Here is a 22,383-nt window from a genome sequence, read left to right as displayed (position 1 = left end):
GGAAAGGAGTTTTAAGTAGATGTAGTTACAATATACTATTCTAAATTTCTACCTTTTGATTTTTCATGCTACTAGCTCACGAGGTATCTAAATTTGAGATTGTCCTATACTCTAACATTCATATCACCCACTTTAAGGTTAATCTTTTTGCATTCCTCATTCTTTTTGATTCTTTTTTCTTCAGTGGTGGGGACTGAATCCAGTGCCTCATGCATGCTAAGCACATGCTGTACCACTGAGCAACATCCCCATCCCCAGGACTGGGTTTCTAGTTTACCTACATAGTACCCAGCTGATTTTCTTCTTTCTTCCCTGCTATAGGCTATGTTTAGATGTTCACTCAAAGCCTCATGTGGTCATAGGTGGGGCTTTTACAGAGGTGGCAGGATTTAGAGTGTGTGATACTAGAACTGATTCATGGTGCATGCTAGGCTCAAGGGCACTAGGATTGAGGGTGTGAGTGCTTCCTATCCTAAGTAGCCTGGATAAAATAAAAGGGGCAGAAAGATGCTGTTAAAGGTCTCTTGTTGCTTTGCTACTTTCTGCCCACAATGAACTGTTCTTCCTCTGCGATGCGTCTGCCATCACCCTGCCTTAGAGCCAGCTCATTATGGACTGAAACCCCTACAAACTGTGAGCTAAATAAACCTTCCTCCCTTTAACTTTAGGTGTTTGGTATTTTATCTCAGCAATGAGAAAAGTAACTACAAAATCCCTTATTGCCATAAAAGTCATATTCTTTCCCCTAACTCCTCCTTATCAGTGAGTATAGATTTTAAGAACATATGGCATTCCTCTAAGTTGGACACACATGTGTAAACACTGCATTGTTTCTCTGGTGTGAGAAACTGGAGTGTAAATAAGGACCAAAATGTATAATAGGCATTGTGAAATGGGAAGAAAAATGTTCAAATGGGGAGGGGGAAAAGAAAGAAGGGAAAAGTAAAAAAAAAGAGAAAAGAAGGAAAAAATGGAAACAAAGCTTTTGTAAATTGGGAGGGGGGAGGGGATAAAGGTAGGTAGTGGAATGGGGAGAAAACGAAACAAGTTATAACATGGGCAGATACAAATTCTCTATAATGAATGTGATATATATAAAAAATGTACCAGTAAAATCTGATTAAAATATGTGGCAGATGTGGGATTTCTTAAAATTTACATGAATTATACATTTATTTGCTGCAATGCAGTTATTTGCAATTCCCCATCCCTTTTCCTTTAATAGTGTTTTTAAGATGGGAAATACTTGAATTTAATAGGCAACTTAATCTATCAAATATGCGAGTTGTCAAATGCTTAATTATTTACACTGAGCCAGATAGATCCAACTTGAGAAGGAGCCTAAAGTTTCACTAACATTAAATGGGGGTGGAACTTGATTCCAAAGATCTCTTCTGAACCTAAGATTCTACAACAGCTAGTATTTGTATAGTGACTTATCATTCACAAGATGCTTTTCACATTTATTATCACATTTAATCCTTAAAATAATTGTATTGGAATAGGTGAAATTTTTCTCTTTATTTTATAACTGAGAGAATTGAAGTTTAGAGAAGTAAACTCCACAGACACACAACTAATATGTGAAAGGGCCAGGGGTCAAATTCTGTTCTGACAAAATCTCACTCATGCCTTTCTATTTTACAACTTGAACTCCCCAACTGGAGAGACAAAACTCAGTCCATCAGAATGTTGATATTATATTTCACAGGCAGCCTTTTTTCATAAGAAACTAGATTTTTTAATTCTTTACTATTACCAAGCTATTCTCAAACTCATTCTGTAGTTTCTATTCAACACTGAAACATACTTACCAAGGAGACCAGGCTTATAATACTTATATCAAAACTAACATTCTGGATGGCATATGCCAATGGCTTAGGGTCCATACTGGGAAAGGTCAGTAACCACGCAGAAACATACATGATTGGAGCAGACACAAATGTGCTTATTACCATCCCTGAAGTTATCTGCAAAGAGAAGTCCAGTTGAGAAGTCACAATTTCACTTCAACAATTACCTTAAACATTAAATACCCACAACACATTAAGACATTCGAAAATAAAAATGAGTCAGTAAAAACAAAATAGAATCCAGCATATAGTTTAATACTTTACTCCTCTGAGAATCCTTAAAAGAAACCACAGTAAGTTGCCCTTCTCCTTTTCTAATCTATGCTCAATCAATATTTACATATAACAAATATTAAAAATTCAATCACTGATTATGTTCTAGGTTCTAGAAAGTGCTTTTGGCTGACCTAATTAAACTTCTAAACAGTTTCCTTCCATACTGTTTCATAAAATTTAGGGACAAAAACAAAAAGAAAAATGATCAAATATTTTAAAGATTAAATAATGGAACTGATCTTCATTAAATAATCTAATTCCTTCATACTATATTTACAAATTTTCAATGATACAGATAGTTTGAACAATACACTTAGACACTGTTAATGGTTTGGTGATAATTGATTTTTGCTATTTCCTGCTATTGATTATATAGTATTTTACATTTGGTGGTTGAATTATTAATGAAAGTTTTTTTCCCTCAAAATTTGAAAAGTTACACTTCTGTAAATAATTTCTAAGCCTAAATACAGTTGCAAAAACAAAATACTTAAAACTTTAAAAAAACTAATGCAGCATGGAAGAATAAAGATCCCAGATTAAATAACTATTGTTATATAATGTTACATAATATCTTATTTACAACAGCAAGGTTGCTTAGCGTATCAGATTTTCATAGAAAGAATGTTGCTTTCTGTGTTTAAAATTTTCATTTTCCTATTAACCACCGAAACAGTCAAACTTAGAAGCAGTGTATACGTACAATCTCTACTTCCATGTTGAACTGTGTTGCAAAGATAGCCACGCCTGGTGCTACAGGAAAGACGCCATATAAAAATGCATAGTTTGATAAACTTGTATGGTTCACTACACTGTCACCCTTGTCCAAGAGTTCCACCATTTCTCTGCACAGAAGCGGCAGCACCAGGCTGAAGGAAGAAGAAATGCATAATTTACTTGATATCAAAACATGCCTGTCATGTTCTCCATTAATATGTGGAATTTAAAAAGATGAAACGAAAGAAGAAAGACTATTATTAGACAGGAAGGGAACAAGGGGGAGGGAAAGGGGGTATAAGGAAGATTAATGGGATGAACAGGATCAAAATATATGCATTGAAGCCAAATATTTTGTAAAATTAATAAAAATATAATCTATATAAAAGCATAAATACTATACTTCAGTATTATAATGGTAAAATCCCTTTTTTCTGTATTATTATATAACATATTACAATAAACATGAAAAAAATTGCTTGTCCCTAAACAGTACATTGCTCTAGTGAACTCAGCATTGTTATTTTTTCATTTGCCCAGAAGCTGTATGCACTCATAGGCGTTGTGAACAATTTTTTAGAAACAACCAAGAATTTAGCATGGGGGCCTTTCAAGTATAACAATATTCTGGAAATATATGAAACATCAGGGATCATGTGGGGGAAAGTAGTTTTGTTGTTGTTGTTGTTCCACAAACTATTTTTCTTGCAAAAAGCTGAGCCAGGCATGGTGGTTCGTGCCTACATTTCCAGCGCTCTAGGAGACTGAAACAGGAGGATTTCAAGTTCAAGCCCACATGGGCAAATTTGTGACTCTGAGAGACCCTGTCTCAAAATGAAAAAGCAGGGTTGGGAAAGTAGCTCAGTGCAATGGCCCAGTACAGCTATAAAAAGAAAAAGGGTGTAAGTTGTAATCACAGCTGCTTTCTTGCTTCCTCTATTGGTTCACTGAAACGTTAAAAGAAAAAATTTGACAATGTAAGAACTTTTTAAAGAAAACTGTTGAACATCTTATAATTTTTACTTTGATTCAGTTAATAACAATGGTTCAGTTAATAACAATATGGCTCAATAAAATTGTGAAAACCAGTAGAAAAAACAGGTCTTATAATTGATTATCTTTGTTAAAAAAAAAAAAAAGGTTTAGCAAAGGGAACTGGAACAACAAAGGTGGAACAGAGAGTTAGTGAAGATCTGGTTAAGAGCCATTTATTAGACAAATTACTCAGAATTCCATAGAAAAAGTATGACATCAGGAGCTAAGCTAATGCAGCCCATCTTTAAAATATCCAGATAGCTGGGCATGGTGGCTCACGCCTGTAATCCCAGCAGTAGGGAGGCTGAAGCAGGAGGATCACTGTGTGTTTGAGGCTAGCCTGGACTATATAGTGGGACTTTGTCTCAAAAATCAAAAACAAAATCAAAAACTCAAAAACCAAAGCCAAAACTAAGTATCTAATAAGCAATAAAGACTCAAAAAATTTTGAACAACTAATTGTGTTTGCAAGTCGAAGTTGATAATACCATTATTGTTAGAACTGTATTACCTAGGCAATAGCAATTAATACTTTGTTTCTGAGGAGCAGAACAGCATCACAAATAATTTTCAGAACTCATAGTTTTATTTATTTTGGAAATACAAATAGATATCATAATGCATAAGGTACCATGAATTTTCCTATACAAGTGATGAATTCCATAGGGAAGTATCCCTCAAGTACTACGGATTAATACCACAGTAAAATTATGTCACCTGCACTAGGAAGTAAATCCTCAGGGCTAAGGAGCCAAGTAAGCTGCAGAACTATTCACTAAGGAGCTAAAAAGAACTTGTGGAGATGTTAGGATCAGATGTCTAATAATGTTCATATTGACTTACCTGTATTTGGGAAGTTCAACCAAAGTCAAAGCTGTAAAATATTTTCCCCAAACCCATGAAAAAGATAGTTTATACAAAAAGTATTTTTCTCAAGTATTTCTCTTTCAAATACTCCTTACCCTCCAGAGTGTCTCTCTCTCTCCTTTTTCCCACCTTCAAATAAATCATTTGCTTTTATTTTAAAAAATAAAATAGTATAAACAGTATTCTTCTCATATGACTAAGGTTTTTTTTTACTTTAGGGTCTTATGGACTTAAATATACTTCAAAATTCCTTTAAAATGTGATCTAAATAGGACATTAGAAAGATAATAAACTCTGTATAAAAACTGGGTAAAAAAAGGAAAAAAAAGTGAAGGAGAACTGATGGCCTTTATCCTCTGATGATAAAACAAAATTACTTACATGGGATAAAGAAATGATTTTCTATAAACACCAACATCTCATGTTCCTATAAATCATAACTAACCTATAAGAAAGGACTAATATTCAAAGAAAGAAAAGAGTTGCACACACCCCTGAGTTGGGTAAACAAGGGTTTTACAAACTACAATTCTTGTGCTAAATAATCAAAACTTACAGTTTAGCTGTGATGAGAAGAATCAGTACAACAAACGCTGACTTCTTCAGTCTCTTTATTTTTCCTACCATTGTAAGGCCAAGATAAAACAGGGCGGATCCAGAAAAAGAATTTCCAAGTCCATCGAGAAAATTTTCCATATATACAGGCACCTTTTTATCAAGGATAAAATTAAAGGCAATACCAATGAAGACCATAAATACTATTGGGTTCTGTAACACACGCAGAAATCCAAGTCCCACAATTTTTATTTTGTTTTGCGAAGCATTTTGGGTGTCTTTCCACTTCTGGATTTCACAGAAGATAAACCCTATAGGGTTTAACATCATAAGAGATATTGGTGCCACCAAATATATGTACTGAAGATATTCTGGGTATGTAGTTTGATATAAAGCTTCAACTGTAAAACAAGAATATTGATTTTAAAATAATTACCATACAAATATAAAATATGTACGGAACATTTTTCAATGCTTAATTAAAACACACTCCAAATTAATCTAAAGAGTACCAAATAAATGTATCAGCCTAGTTTTGGAACAGTAAATTTTAGTGATGAAGCTGGAAAGGAAGAATAATTTTTTTAAAAGATCATTTTTTAGTGCCAGTTCCTCTCTTTTTTTTTTTTTGTCTTTTTGAGACAGGGTCTTGCTATGCAGTTCAGGCTGGCCTTAAGCTCACTTTGCAGCCCAGACTGGTCTCAAACTCAAAACAATCCTCCTGCCTCAGCCTCCTGAGTGCTAGGATTACAGGCATGTGCCACTACGCCAAGGAAGAAGAATTTACTATACAAAGTATCTACTTTATAAAACAATAATTAACTTTAAAATTACTTGTAGTATAACCTAAATAATTTTTACTGCCTAAGGGCTAAGAGTCATCTCTAAAAAAGGACAGAATTGTAAAGTTTTTAAAAGGAACAATTCAAAGTTAAAAACAAATCTGCTCATGACCTAGATTTTTAAGTAGTAATAGCAGCAAGATAGACGTTTGTACCCACAGAGAGGCAGCCTCAGGGGAGTGGTAAGGCAGGAGTCAGATGCCAGGGGACTGAGGAGAGAGGAGAAAGAAGGAACTAAGAATGAGCGCTGGAGTGACACAGCCCACACTGTACAGGAAAGATGCGAAGCAGGGCGATGACAGGAAGTAAGACGGTCAGAGACTGGAGGTCCCTGTGAAATCCCAGAATGAAGTGCAGTTGGAGTCTGGAGTAAGTCAGATAGTGAACTGCTGAATTTAATATCTCACAGATGATTAGATCTAGGATGTACCCATAGGAGTCATGGCTGAAAGGAAATAAAGACGTCATGGGAAATGAGGAGGCCAAGGAACCAAGAGGGCAGAGACTTTGACGGGTAGTTCCCAAGGGTGCTAAAATCAAATGAGAGAATGGCAAAACTGGAAAGAAATATGACAAGAGAGCTGACATTAAAGTCTTCAGTGAAAGGGGAAATGTCTAGGTGACAGCAGTGAGGAGCAGCAGACTCATCAGACAGCACGACTTTCAAAATAGTTGTTCAAACCAGAGCGGAGAGTAATGGCCTAGCAGTAGCTATGAGGACAAGAATTGCAGCCCCACCTACTTCCGCTCCTGTAGTATCTAGGATATGGGAACATGCGTAACTTCCATTTGACAGGGATGGTGAGAAGTGGATATCTTCAGGGAAGACTAGGAAAGGTGCTAAAGAAACAGGCATAGAAAGTTGGGATCTAGAAAATGCTTGGGAGGGGAATAGAGTGGAATCTCATAAATGTATATTTAACTAATGCAAATTCAAGTACAACTTCTTAGACAAGAAAAAATGAGTAGAAGGAAAAGAGGAAATAAAGCTTTTATAAATAAAGAAAGGAAGAGGGGTTGAAGGGAGGGAAGGGGGATGGCGGAAAAAAGAAATAGCAAGATATATCATGGTACTGGTACAAACTCCCTATGATGAATGTTATCATTATGTATACCTAAAATGTACCAATAAAATAAAAAAGAAAAAAAAGAAAACCAACAAAAACCAAATACACTTTCTTAGGAAAACAGAAGCCTCATTTTCTTTCTCATATACCAAGTTCCCAAGTACAAACTAAGCCAGACGTGGTGGTGCAAACTTATCCTAGCACTCGAGAGGCGGAGGCAGGAGAATCGCATTGAGGCCAGGCTAGGCTACATAGTGAGTTCAAGGTCACCCTGAATGACACAGTGAGACCCTGTCTCAAAACAAAATATGTACAAACTAATTATTTCATATGTTGACAGAAGAAATGCTCAAGAAAAAAAGCAGGCTGTGTTAAGTATATCAGAAATGGTCTAATACCAAGTATATGTGCTATTGTTTGTGGGTGACTTAAAAGAGTTTTTTTTTGTGTTTGAATATACTTGATGACTCTAGAATTGAATCACTGCATAAGATGTTTCCTAGGAAGAAGGTAAGTGGGTTGGATCAGACTTCTAGCAGTTACCTGGAGGAGGTAAGGGTTGGTGGCCTGGTCTGTGTTTGATCAGGGTAACCTAGAGATGGGGATTAAACAACTCCGTTTCTGAGCACATTTTGGGCAATGAGTTCCCATATTATCCAATCTAAAGCACTTTATTTGAAGTTGAACTGGAAAGATAAAAAGTGAACAGCTACAATCACAAGGAGAGATGCAATCTTGTGAAAAAATGTAAAGATTAAGTTTCTCAATTTACATTAAGATAGAGTGACACAGGAAAATATATTTGTTTACCTACTCAGGATACGTTAAGTTCAGCTAATGTTGTGCACAATGACTGTTAGTTAAAGTTATGTAAGTGGATTACATAACCTTTAGAATTTCACCTTGATCTCAGTTAAAACCCACTTAAAGATTTAATTCCTTTTTTTTTCCAACCAAGCATATACAGAGGTCTGTAATATCTCCAAATGAGAGGTTAAAACACTTCATTACATAAAATTTCATAAATTCCTTTCACTGATTTCTAAATTAGATAGCCTAGCTTTACAGTTCTTCATGGTTTTCTTTCATGTTTCATAAGGTTTCACATTCTAAGTGAAACAAAGCACTTTTGATATCTATTCCTATAAAGCTACACTTTTTATTAGATAATCCATTTTGAAGAGAAAGGTGCCCATACCTGACCAGCACTCAATTTTTAAATAGAGTAGAACAAGAACATTTTGGAAATGTCTTGAGTTTTCAATCTTAGTATAAGAGTATTAAGAGATCTGATTTAGCAGTCACAATACAATGCAAAGATGTTTCCTTCGACAATTTACAGCTATACTTCCATAATCTACCCAAAGCCTCATCTTTTAATTTCCTTTTCTGGAAATTTACTTTCCTAGCACATTAGTAATCACAACATAATGAGTTCTGATTGTTTTAAGAGCTTAAGGGCTTGGCATGGCGGCACATGCCTATAATCCCAGCACTGAGGGAGGCTGAGGCAGGAGGATTGCAAATTTGAGTCCTGCCTAGGCAATTTAGCAAGACTGTATCTCAAAAGAAAAAAAAAGGCTGAGGATGCAGCTCTGTGGTAGAGCCTCTGGGTTCAATTTCTAGTACTATAAAATAGATAAGTAGATAGATAATACACAGATAGACCGAGGACAGATAGATAAAAATTAAAATTAAATTAAGAGCTTAATGCAAATTTGAGCTCCTGCTTTTATTACCTACAGCTGGCAAGTCATCAAATACAGTATGAACCCTTATCCTGTGTTTTAGTTTTCTGCAGGGTCAGTTACCCAAAGGCCGTCACAAGGGAGAATATAGTAAAATGATATTTTGAAAGAAAAGGAAAAACATGTCCATAACTTTTACTATAGTACAGTTGTTCTACTTTATGCTATTGTTGTTAATATCTCACTGTGCCTAATTTATGAACTAAACTTTATCTTCAGTATGTAAAGATAAAACAGCATATACAGGGTCCATTACTAGCAGTGGCTTTAGGGTTCTATTAGAGGCCTTGGAACATACTTCCAGCAGATAAAGGGAATGAACGGCTCTACCTACTTTCTTCTTTTGCAGGATCTTTTGAATTCTTTCCTCTTGATTTCTACTAGTTAAAAGTCTCAAAATTAGATTACTATATTTACTAGCATTTTTTTTTTGAGGTTTCTCAACTATTTCCTCCTTCCACTTTGTTCACTGCTGGCAAATCATAACAGTAAGTACCAAAAATAAAAAAAATGAAATGTTACCCTTTTCTCTCAGTTCTCACCACCCATAGGGGTAGCTACAAAATCTTTTCATTGGCATATACAGTCTGGTCTCAAGAACTGGTCTCTTGTTTATCCAAACCATCTCTCACTTTTCCATGATGCAAAGGTTCCATCAGCCAGCTTAGTATCATAGTTACACCAAACACCATGTTCATAATTAGTAGCTCTGATCGCACCATTACCTTCTAACCTCTTGAAATCTTTGCTTTCTTACCTGAATCTTGCCTGCTGTTTAAGGCCAAGCTCTCGTAGTATTTCTATGAATTGCCAGGGTACTTTGTTCCAAATCAGTGCCCCCTCGACAAACCCTAAGTTCCCTGAAGGCATCATTTTATGACCAGTCCCAGGCACAGTGCTGAGTGAATCTGAAATACTTGCTAAACGGAATTAACTAACACGTAGTGAATACCAAAGGTTTCAGATGTAGTAAAACTATATTTTGTAACACACAGAAATTGATATCTAATTATCAATGAATTTTCAAGATCCATTTAAACTCCTTTGCTTTTATAATTAATTTATATTTAATTGACAAAATCATATATATTTATCATGTACATGCTGTTTTGAAATATCTACACAGTATAGAATGCCCAAATTATGCTAATCAACATACGTATTTCCTCACTTATTTTTTTGTGATGAGAATACCTATAATCTAATCTTAGCAATTTTCAAGAATACAATAGATATAGTGACTCTGTCTCAAAAAAAAAAAAAAAATACATTGTTAACTGTAGTCACCATGTCATAGAATAGATCTTTTGAACTTATGCCTCCTAACCGAAAATTGTATCTTTTTGTTTTTTGTTTTTTGGGTTTTTCTTTGTCTTTTTGAGACAGGGTCTCGCTCTGCAGTTCAGGCTGGCCTTGCGCTCACTTTGTAGTCCAGACTGGTCTTGAACTCGCAATGATCCTCCTGTCTCGGCCTTCTGAGTGCTAGGATTACAGGCGTGTGCCACCATGCCCAGTGAAAATTGTCTTTTTAAACTTTTTGCACAGTCTGAATATTTATAAAGCAGATTAGAACTGGGGTCTTTTAACTTAGTGGAACAAATACATAAAGCAAAGGAAGTATACTCTAGTGGGAGAGCTAATAATTGTGATTAAATAAATACTTGTAAATTACTAGAATAGGGCTCAACATGGGAATTTTAGTCTCTTTCTGCCATTCATTTGCATAATTACTTAACATTACATCTTTATCTATAAATTGGCAGTGCTTTTCTTTTATTATAAATCGAAAGATTTCTTTTCAACTCTAAAAGGAAAATACATATGAATACAGTGACCTACAGTAACTAAAATTAGATTTATAGTCATTATACCAACTATTAAGTTCTAATTAATTAATGCTTATAAATAAGGCTCTTGGAGGGAGGGGGAATCCCATTATGAGGAGTTATATAGCTCTGAAGAACTAAGAGATAAAATTAGCCACCTACTGTGGCTCCTATTTTGATTCCTGCAGGGTTTCAATCTTTAGCAAATAACACAAAGACCCCGATAAGATGATTCTATTATTTAATGGCATATAGTTAAATGCTTCATTTCCTTTCTGTTTACAGCTCAAGCACTAGAGCATAATTATGATTAGTCAGGGTACTTATGCTATCAGCATTGTTTGAAGAATAAATTATAGGACTAACTATGCCCTATTAGTATCTTTTAATGACAGAGGCAGGGAACCATTCTGATTTGCTGAAATCAACATTCCAGCTAGGTAATTCTTGGTTTCTTCTTGCACTTGGATTTTTAAAGTACCTTTGAAAAGAAGTGTTCTTAAAAATAGTAATCTTTTTTTTAAATCTGTAATAGTGCACCGTTCTGTTGCTTGAGTAAAGATAAATCACTTTAATGTAATTTTATAGATCATAATTGCCACAGTATACAGAAGAAACATGACTGTCCCTTTCTTTATTAAAATATCTACCTTCTTGCCAGCATTTCCTGAGTCACTTGTAAATTGAAAGATGTAAAACAAATCCTATCTTAACAAGAATACTTCTTATAACCCACAACGAAGCTCCTCTGTGAGCAAGAGAATGGGAATTTCTGGAAAGGGCTGCAAAACAAACAGAAAAGGGTTCTCTTGGGAGACACTCTTTCTGTTCACTCTGCACAAGGCCAGAAGGCAGATGGGCACAGACTGCAACAATAAATAACCTCACCAGGGAGCAGCCACACAGCCATACAGTTCTGTGCCATACCTTTCAATCTGCAGGCATATGAGAAAGCTGTCTATATTACTGATTCTTAGTGAAGTTGAAGTTTGTAACCTAATGTTATAAGAGTTATTATCTGTGAATAAAGACAAAAAAATTATGACTCAAAATTGGTAAACATACTCACCAGGGATATTTGAGCTAGCATACTGTTAGGAACATGATTATTACCAGATTCACTGACTTTCTGTGGGACATAAGGAAAGTGGTGATGAAAATGGCTGATTGTATTTTTTATTTGGAAACTCTACCTTACTATGAAAATTAACTCATCTAATAGGGTTTTGCTCTCTACTATTGCTTATTTTATGGAATATTTTTAGAATACTATAAGGACAAAAATTTTGATTCTGTGTGAAACTATTATAAGGACTGGTTGATCTCCTAAGATTAATTTGCCACGTTATATAATTGTGTGGCATAAGAATACTTAGGATTTAGAACTGGAAAATCTAGATTTCCATCTCAGTCACCTGTTACCTGTGTGACCTGGGATAAAAGAATCTTTGCAAGCCTGTCTGCTATTGGAAAATGAGAATAATGATCCTTGGTTTTTTTTTTTTTTGGTACAGGGAATCGAAGTTACAACCTCACGCTTGCCAGGCAGGCGCTTGTGCTGCCGAGTTATATCCCCAGCCCGAGAATAATGATCCTGCCCTATTTAAATAAGTATAAGAAAGTACTCTGTAAGCTATAAAGTTACAAATGTTAGTTCTATTTAGCATACACACTTACTAATGAATGATAGCATGAAACTATATACTTCTAGCTCGTGTCTGATGAGATAGCAATATTTAACATTATGGTTCTAACTCACTCCTATAGTCCTTATGTCACAAATACATTGATCACACATTATTAATTTTCCTGAGGAAATGGACAAATACATTAAATCCTTTCTCTTTCACTTGCAAGCATCTTTATTTAATTTTAAAATTAAGCAACCTTAAAGAACACTTAATTTCTTATTATTTATACTTCAGTTACCTAAGAGCTTAGTTTTTGTCTCTCTTTAAGCTTTTTGCTTTATTAATAGTTATTTGATTTCTTTGGTATTTTTCTATTCTGGTAAGCAAGACAGAGGAAAGTTAAAGGTGGAAAAAGGTGAAAAGTATACTTCACTAGAAACTTTTTGATGTCAATGGTGAAATAAGTTGGGAGTGGGAGGACAGGTTAAAACTACTGGAAAAGAAACTTGAAAGTTAATGATAGATTTCAATCATACACTTTAACATTCTAGCCTCTGCTCAGAAGACATACAATCAGAGAAGTCTGAACTGACCACCCTACCTCAAATAACATTTCCTCATTCCTGCTCCTCTACAATATTTGTTTGCATGGTTCTTGCTAGCAGCTGGTATGATTTTAATATTATTACTTCTTTCCCATTAAAGTGTTAATTTAGTATAATCAAGAACTTCATTCATGGATATATTCCCAGCAGCTGCTACATTCACTTGCATGTAATAATTCCCTAAGAGCGAACGAATGAGTGAATGAATAAATAAACCCATAATAGTCAGCTCGCCACATTGATACACGATCAAAATGTACATAACTTTAATTTTAAAATGATTTTTAAAAAGTTACTAGTGTACATTTTCTCAGTAAAAATGATGGGAAAAATAAGTTTCAAGATATCCCAGCATGCTAAGTTTGTATGTTTACTGTTTTATGAGGAAAACATGTGCAAGCATAAACAAAATTAGGCTGCTTACAGAGCTGGAAAGGTAAAATGCCCTTACCATTTTTGTTTTTAAGAATTTGAGTTCAAAATACATTAAAAGTTTGAATAACCAGCTCAGAAACAATTTTTAATGTAAAAAATACATATTCTAGATAGTAAGGAAAATAAAGGAGACAAAAATCACTCATAAAGTCTCACTGCTAACATTTACTAATGATTATTTTTATATATACATAGTTTGTACCTTTTTACATAATTTAAATAAAAATCTGATCCCTTCTGAAAATTAAATTTCTTTCATATGTGATTGAGAAGAAATAAAATACTCTTTGCAAATAAAATAATTCACAAAGGTAACTAGGCTATAACCACTTGATAGATGTTTGAAGGATCACTAAACTCTTAAGTTGAAGATATATTTAAGAAAAACAAAGATGAAAGGTTTTTACAAGAATAATAATCTGCCACTAAGAAATGCTTAAATAAAAGCATGTATTTGTTACCTCTTAAAACGTTTCAATTTTTAAAATACCGAACAATAAAAAATAACTTACCTATAGGGTATCCCAATGCAAAGTCATTACTTTGAGTAGCAAAAATAGGGAACAGTCCAGCTTTGCTAAATCGACTATCAGGACTGGCGACCAATAAGGTTAGTACACAGACAATGCAAAATACAGAAGCTTTGCCAATTAAGATGCTGTATAGGAAAGCCCAGTCCACATTGGAGAAATTAAGTACCACCATGTTTTTGAATAACAGAGCTGGAAGTGCAAATCTGGAGACAAAATTTCCCAGTCCTTTGGCCTGTGTCGATGTTATGACATTGGCCCTTCCTGCTACGTAGCCACAAAGAACTATGCCAAAGCATTCTAATAAGGCTGGAAAAAGCCTTGTTATTGACATTGAAGGTGAGTCTTTAGTGGAATTAAATCCATGTGTTACTGTTGTGGACAAAGTCTCAGACATATTGAATGTATTGGCTGAATTCTCTGCAGGTGAGTTGGAAAAAGAATCCATTTCCTCCCTTTTCAACTCCAACTGGATCTCTGCAAAGAAAAGAAGAGTCAGTGTGACAGTAAGAAGAGTTCTAGTTGAAACACTGCAAACCTAGACTAATTTACTTATTAAATGGCTAAATAAAGATACTTTCTTCAGCTACCACCAGGGGAAAAAAATAATGGAAAAAAAATAGTAGGGGGCTTGCTAACAATAATCTCTTTACTCTCAAAGGTAGGCCAGCTCAAAATATTTGCATTGCTATTCTACATTCAGTATAAGATGTGGGTAAAAGAAGATCCAGAAATATTATGGCCACAGTGATGCCCTGTGGTTCTCTCCAGTGATCCACAATTATGCTCTGTGTAGTGGATAAGAGCATGGGGCCCACAAAGTCTCTGCTGAATGCCTACTGCATCTAGATTCTCTGGAAAGATGTCATCAGAATACATCAGAGTCACTTTGGAAACAGGGGATCCCTTCCAGCCTTTGATCATACTTGAGTATAAAGAAAAATATAGCAGAGTATCACTTACCAAATTTGATACAACTAACTTTTCTATGCCTTGTGTCATCTATGAAATGGCAATAACGGTACTTATCTCATAGAAACTTGAGGTTATTCAAGTAAAGGCCTTGGAATTACATCAGCACACAGTGATCACTTAACCAAAGCTAAATACAACTTTTAGTAGTTTGAGAAAGAGAGCACAATGGCATTAGTTGCTTTCAGATCAGCACACACAGTGGCCTGATACCCACAGGGACTTTACACATGCAGCTCACTCTAAAATGTTCTTACCCACCCATCTGCCACTCTACACAATTAATAACTACTCATCCTTTTAACCACGTAGTTCAGTCATTTTATCAGGTAAGGCTTCTCAAATCCCTTTGTCAGGCTCAAACAGAACCAAAATGGCCACTATTTCTCAACTTGTAATTATACTGTGCATTACAGTGACCATTTGATTTACATCTGTCTCCATCATTAGACTTTAAATGTCACAGAAGCATCCGTTATGTATGTTTATGCTTACTGTTGTGTCCCTAACATCTAGCGTAATATTTAGCACAGAGAGGCACTGAAAAAAATTAAATGAATCACTTAAGTAATAACTTACAAATAAACCCCTATCCTTTCATGGATGAATGTTTCCTTTTAGGCATTTTCTAGTTCACGGACCAGTTTTTGTCCCTGAATGATATTCTAAATTTTTCGTTATAGCAACAGGCTGAAGAGCACAAAATGTGTCCTAAAATGTTCTAAAGATGTTCACTGATTGTTAAAGAACACAAAATATGTTGTAAAATGTTCTGATGTTCAGAAAAAGCTAAACCAAGGAACAAATTCTGTATGTTAATGATGACAAAAATTATCAGATTCCCTTCTCATTGCAAGACACACAATGAATATGAGGTTTGAGCAACTCTGAAAGTAATCAACTTTTATTAGTAACTTAAAATTCATATACAACAATTGCCAGTTTCTTAGTGATTATTCTCAGTTTACCATCTATGTGGTTTTATAGAAAGTAGAAAGTAAAAAAGATTATACTTCCTGAAATCTATAATGCCCTGGTTAAATTCTCAAAACACCCATATCACATTAAGTTCGCAAAACACCTACATCCAGTGGCTGGCTACAGATCACTGACTGGTACAGGGAGGCATGTAAGAGTCTTCACTATGCTACCCTGGTATAAACCAAACCACTTAAAAATCTTACAAGTAATCTGGAGTAGGACAAGTATTTTTCTACCAGAATTGGATTGCAGTGATTACTGTAAACAAAACCTACAATACTCACATACCTGAAGCTTACCAAATAAGCATCAAATTATATCCTGGGAAAGCTATTGGTTGGTACTAATACCTATACTTGAAGGAGCCGTTAAGTGATTAAACAAAGGTGTTAAACATTTGGAGCCCTTAAGAAATGTGGCCTTGGAAAGGCAGTGGTAAAGAAGTAGGTGTAAGCTGGGCATAGTGGAACGCACCTGTAATCCCTGCACGAGGGAGGCTGAGGCAGGATCACTGTGAGTTTGAGGCCAGCCTGGACTGTATAGTGAGATTCTGTCTCCAAAAAGAAAAAAAAAAAAAAAGGGTGATAAACTAGTCTAGCCTTCTGATGTCTTTTAACCAACAGTTTTAATTAAATTAGCAATAAATCAGTGAAGAGAATAACAGACTCTAGGTCTTAATGCTTATCAACTCCTTGGGTTAGTTTATTGTCCTTTTTCCTCAGCCATAAAATTAGAATAGAAATCTCCTTACACTAACCAGGGGCAATTTAGAGACTTAGTAAGTTCCTATCTCAAAAAAAATAAAACAAAACAAAAGAGCAGGGGAAGGTGGCGTGGTAGTGCATGCCCCAGAAGTCAGGCAGGAGGATCACCATGAGTTCAAGGCCAGCCTGGGCTACACACTGAATTTAAGGCCAGCCTGTACTTTATAGTGAGACCCTGTCTCAAAAAACCAAAACAAAACAAAAATCCGGGGGTTCAACCACCCAATACTGCAAAACAAACAGACAAAACAACAAAAACTTCCTTACAGCGAGACTGTGTGGATAAGACATGCGTAGCATATCACAAATATGCCTTCAAGAAATAGCAATTGCTATTAGAAGTTGTAGTTCTAATAATGGTAAGAATGGTACCGGAGTAAATAAAATCCATTGTCTTCCCACTTAAATGGACAAGATGTACTACAAAGTTTTCAATGTCCGTTTTATAACAAAACAGAAGTTGATCTTAACTTAGTTGGCCCTAAAATACTTAACAGGGAAGGGAGAGCTCTTTTCTCCAGGTGATAATCAAATAGCTGTAGTAATGCCCAGGTTTAACATTCAATTAATTGCAAATTATAAGTATCTGTTAGTGTTTTTCAGTATTATAAAAGAAACATCTGCTAAGTGAAGGAACGTCAAAGTCATCAAAACAAAACTTACAACTTTTATCTCATCCTAGTCTATTTTAAACACAAATATGCTTCCTAAAGCATATTTTAAAATGAACGGGAACCACAGCAGGGAAGTTTAAAAAACTTACATCTAATCATTTCATCTTTAAAAACAAGGCATCTTACAGAACAAACAAGTCGACCCATCACAGTAAATAACCGTTCTCCGGTGCAGACTGGAGAAACGATACTATACAAACCACATCTGGCCACTTCACATTGGACTTAGATCATATCAACAAACAACTGAAAGCGTCAACAACTGCTGTTACTAAGTGAAAACGGGTGGATGTTAAACTTTCAAGAGAAAAGTGTGAAACTCTTACGACTGTCCATTTGTCAAAGCATCGTCTTTTTTCTCCCGTGGGAAAAGCCTAATACAGCGTGGCACTGTGAAAGCACTCACCCTTCTAGGTCAACATCCACTCCCGGCTATGTGCAGGGGACCCTGCGTCCCCCAGGGACTCGTAGGGGGAGCGCTGAGCACTGCCTTCTTCCCTTGTCCACAGCAGGCGCAGACTGATCCTCCGAGCGCCCCTAAAGAAATGGATCGCGGGAGCGCGGCTGCCACCTGACGCCTGGGAAGGCAGCCCAGTCAGTGGGAAAGGCAGCCTGGGGTAAGGGAAAGGGGTCCGCTCAGCTTCTCGGGCACGGGAGACACAGGGTCACGGTAACTCAGGCTCCAAAAAGGGGCCCGGGCAGACTGGGCGCAAGGCTCCAGGTACCAGAGCAGAAGCCCTCGGGAGGGGCAGATACAGAGGCCGCCTTGGGGTGAAGCGAAGAGCTGGGCGATGACAGGGTGGACGCACGTGCAGCCAGGCGCTGCCCTGGAGTGACAGCCCGGGCCCGGCGGGCCGAGCCTCCCAGGTGGTCCCCGCGTCCCGAAGGCGGGCGCTGCGGGCAGGGACGGCTGCGGTGCGGGGCTCGGGGCGCGGGCGCTGCCCACCTGCCGGACCCGAGGGCAGGGGCACCGGTGCCCGTCGGGCCGAGACGGGACGGGCAGGTCCGCCCCCGGGGGCCTAGCTCACCTGCCTCGTCTGCAGCCCCGGGGCCGCGAGGAGAAAGAAGGGAGTCGGTGCTCGCCGGGAGCTGAGCAGCGAGGAAATCACCGTCATTTCCCGCCCCCAGCCCCCTCAGCAGAACACAGCCGGGCGCCGGCTGCGGCAGCTCAGTCACGTTCCGAGAAAGCGAGGGGGGGTAAATCCGCGGCGGCCCCGGCAGCTCCTCCCCGCCCCGCCCTCAGGCCCCGCCCCCGGCCCCGCCCCCGGCCTAGAGTTTTCCGTCAAGGGCTCTGCGCCGCCTCCACGTTCCGCCCCTAACCTCAACCCCCTCAGCCCCCTCCCCTCGTGGGCCCCGCCCCTAGCCTCGAGACCGCACCCAGGTCCCGTTCCCCAGCCCTGCGCGACACAGCCCGCGCCCCGCCCCGTGGCCCCGCCCCCAGCTGGGAGCCTCGATGCCACTCCTTGCCCTACCCCGCCTCCAGGGCCCGCCCCCAGCTGCCCCGCCGCGAGCCTCCAGCTGCGGGATTTCCGGCCCCCTCCTCCCGCAAGATGGCGGCCGCCGCAGGGGTTCGCGGGCTGGCTGGCCTTCCTCTCCTTTCCTTAAGGCACACTGCTGGCTCTTCGTTCTGACCAGTCTCGGCTTCGTGTCATCCGCCAATTCCGCTCTTGGCTAGCCTAGGCTTTTCGTAGTAGAGTATAACACCAAGGATTTAGAACCAAGGCTGGGTCGAAATCTTCCTTCTTTCCCAAAGCAGTGTGACCTTGACCTTACTGAGTCAAAAGCCATTAAAATGTAACCCTGTGCTTGGTTTAGACTAAGGTCCTGGTCGGTGACTGCTCATTTCTCTTGTGGAAACATGGGCATATTCCCTCAATATACTGTACATGTTTTGTGGAAGACTTCCTGAGTTTCGTGAGGTACAAGTCCTAGATATATGCTGCACTTTGAAAACTGCAGAAGCGCTGTAATTGAGTTAGCCTTTCGGAATGAAAAGAGTTTCAATTTTTAAAATATTTATAATCAAATCCTGCTTAATATCTCCACAACCATTTTTTTTTTTTAATGGTTTACATCTTTAACTGTTCTGATTGTCAGCTTCAGTGTCTTCTTATCATCTTGGAAATTCCGGGGCAAAGGTAAACCATATGGCTTACTGTAATGGTTGATGCATTGTGCCAACTTGAGAAGTCTAGAAGCTTAAGTAAGTAACTCAGCAGTTCTACATCCTGGGACGTGGAGGATATGCCCGTACCACTCTAGGTTCCTTGTGTCAGCTTGAGAAGTTTAAAAGTTTAGGTGATTCAGCTGGGGACCAGGGTGCTTACTTTGTAAACATCCTCAGCTTGTGCAAGAGGAGGGCATGGAGATGGTGTGAGTGCTACACCTGTGTGTGTGCGGGGGGGATTCTGCTTATAATATAAGGGAGGAAAAGAGGCTTGCTCACCTCCTCCTTTTGCTCTTGCTGCTTTTGCTGTCTTCTGCCTCCTTGAAGTGTTGCTCCTGTGCCATACCACCCTGCCTTGGAGCCAGCTGATTACTGTTTGGAACCTCCACAAACTGTGGGTTAAATAAACTTTCCCTTCCTTAACTTTGGGTGTCGGGTATTTTGTCTCAGCAACAAGAGAAAAGTAACCAAGACTCTTACTAAGGAAAATCACAAGCTATGAAAAGTTAAAGGATGTGAAATTTAGCAAGAGAAAATGAACAAAGTTAAAACTATAGAAAAGGAATGTACCCTGCACCTGCACTCTTCTTTTTTGTTCATTCTTTGACTTTTCCACTCCTCTCCCCTCCCCACCCCTGAATCCAGTGGAGCTTGAACCCAGGGCCTTGCACAACGCTAGATAAGTGCTGTACTATGGAGCTACATACCCACTCCTTAAATTTCTTTTTCTTTTCTTTTCTTTCTCTCATCTTTCTCTCTTTCTTTCTTTCTTTAGATAAGATCCTGCTAAGTTGACCAGGCTGGCCTAAAATATGCAGCCCTGCCTCACTCTCCGGGAGTATGATGGATTACAGGCATGTCCAGTCACATCTTTTGTCTTCACTTTTAACTGCCGCCCTTGTTTTCTTGGAACCTGGCTACTGAAAAAAAAAAAATCTTGTGAATACTGCCGTTATCAAAAAACTAAAAGGATTTGTTTAGAAAGTATTATGATTAATTAAGTAAATTCTGAGCTTTGATTATTAGGGAACTATTAGAAGATAAGCCTAGAAAGGTAAATTAGGGTCAAACTGTAGGAGGTGCCTTAGGTGAGTTTTAGAGTTTGAACCTTAGCCTTTGAGCACAGTAAAACCATTACTGTTCTGTTCCCCCATAGGTTCTTGTCAGACTGATCACTCTATCTCTAGAAGTGTGATCTAGAAGCTTTCCCAGGATGAACTGAAAGAAATTGAAGGCAAGAGAACCAGTATGGTGCCAGGGTTGGTAGTGCATGCCTAGAATCCCAGCACTTAGGAGGCTGTGGCAAGAGGATTTAGAAGTGGAAGTCAGCCTGGGCTACATAGCTATTTCAAGGCCAGCCATAGAGAGATTCATATAAAAAAAAAGTATGGTGGCTTTGGGAAGAATAAGACCTAAGAAAATGTAGACCTCTGGGGTGATGGCAGTGAAAAGAAGGGAATAGGCTAGAGAGATACCTACAAAAAGAGAACTGATGAGATTCAATTACTGATAAAGCTAAAGAAGAGAAAGGAGTTAATAAATCTGTGTATTTCCTCATCTATTGCAGTAAAGAAATTGGGATGGAGCACTCCTAATATCATTTCCAGTCCTAAAATTCCACTATTTTCTATCATTATCTTATCTGAAGATGAAAGGAAGAAATATTTTAATGGGGAAGTAATCTCAAAAAGAGTGAATTTAGTTTTAGATCTAAAGGCTAAAACCTTGAGCAATTATCTAGTGTAGCCTCCTCCCCTCTTGAAGAAGTTATCCTTCTCTTCATCTGACATGCTAGGAGATTGGCAGTTGGTCTAGGAACACCCAGCTAGTCATGGGAAAATAAAAGACCTCACTGTCCTGTGAACTAACTGCTCATGAAAGTATCAGTAGATGCACTAGAGATTTCTGGTAGACATCTAGATTAAAGAGATCAAAGTGAAAGATGATGATTTGAAGAGACATCTGAATGAGTTTCCATGCAGAGTAGCTTGTGAAAGGAAACTCTAGAATAAAGTGTATACAGAGATGGAAGACATGTTTAGATAAGCAATTATTGATTAATGCTGTGAGAGATCATTTGATCTACTGTCTACTAATCATTCTATGAGATAGTTACCCCTACTATACTGTTCACTGAAGAAAAGTTATACACACAAGTGGAGGAAACAAATAGGAATTAATCTTAACTTCCAGTTACAAATAATTGGACCTGTAGCCACTAGACATACTAAGACTCCTATGTCTCTCAACTCTAGCTGACAAAGATTGATAGGAGGAATAAACCAAGTGTCTTGACATAGTGAAAAGAGTTATTTAGGGTATATGTTGAGACAGGGTGATATACATATAGATTTTGGTGAATTCTGCTATTACCAAAATGAAATAGTTCTGCTTATGAAAATAATAACAACTATAAAATATTTACATAATACATTAAGAAACGAAAAAGGTAGAAATCATCCCTATGAATAACTTCTGTTCATATTATAAACGCTATATCATTTTTTCTATGACTATATAGATCAAGAAAAATAGGATTATACAACACACATGATTGTTTGTTTGTTTGTTTTGAGATGGTGTCTCATTATGTAGTGCAGACTGGCCTTCAACTCACTATATAGCCCAAGTTGGCCCAAACTCACATTGATCCTTCTGCCTCAGCTTCCCAAGTGCTGGAATTACAGGCGTGAGCCACTATGCCTGGAAATATACTTAATTTTTATACAGATGATTTTCAGTAACCTTTTTCATTTACGAATACTAATTTTTTCTATAAATATAGACCTATACCATCATTTCCAATCCCTATTGAATATTCCCTAGTGAAAATCCAAA

The 22,383-nt window shown here is 37.7% G+C and overlaps 1 protein-coding gene across 4 annotated transcripts in view; it reads right to left on the bottom strand.

Moving 5' to 3' along the window:
* Gpr155 (G protein-coupled receptor 155) overlaps nucleotides 1-18,584 on the bottom strand; it is a 40,490-nt gene extending 21,906 nt beyond the window's left edge. The window contains exons 1-6 of one of the 4 annotated variants that reach the window (XM_005393185.2): nucleotides 18,407-18,584; nucleotides 17,785-17,990; nucleotides 13,970-14,464; nucleotides 5,305-5,704; nucleotides 2,833-2,998; nucleotides 1,815-1,970 (exon numbers count right to left, since the gene is read on the bottom strand). In XM_005393185.2, the coding sequence (XP_005393242.1) occupies nucleotides 1,815-1,970; nucleotides 2,833-2,998; nucleotides 5,305-5,704; nucleotides 13,970-14,435 (1,188 nt within the window). In that variant the 5' untranslated portion in view covers nucleotides 14,436-14,464; nucleotides 17,785-17,990; nucleotides 18,407-18,584. Of the gene's footprint in view, nucleotides 1-1,814; nucleotides 1,971-2,832; nucleotides 2,999-5,304; nucleotides 5,705-13,969; nucleotides 14,465-16,414; nucleotides 16,458-17,784; nucleotides 17,991-18,406 lie in introns of those variants that run through there. The other 3 variants (XM_005393184.2, XM_005393186.2, XM_005393188.2) reach the window with 3 other exon arrangements.
* Between the last annotated feature and the right edge of the window lie 3,799 nt (nucleotides 18,585-22,383).

The sequence above is a fragment of the Chinchilla lanigera genome, unplaced genomic scaffold (assembly GCF_000276665.1).
Source record: "Chinchilla lanigera isolate Chin_1 unplaced genomic scaffold, ChiLan1.0 scaffold00048, whole genome shotgun sequence".
NCBI classification, from domain to species: Eukaryota; Metazoa; Chordata; class Mammalia; order Rodentia; family Chinchillidae; genus Chinchilla; species Chinchilla lanigera.
Note: the sequence above shows the minus strand (reverse complement) of the source record. Positions and strands in the feature narration are given on the sequence as shown.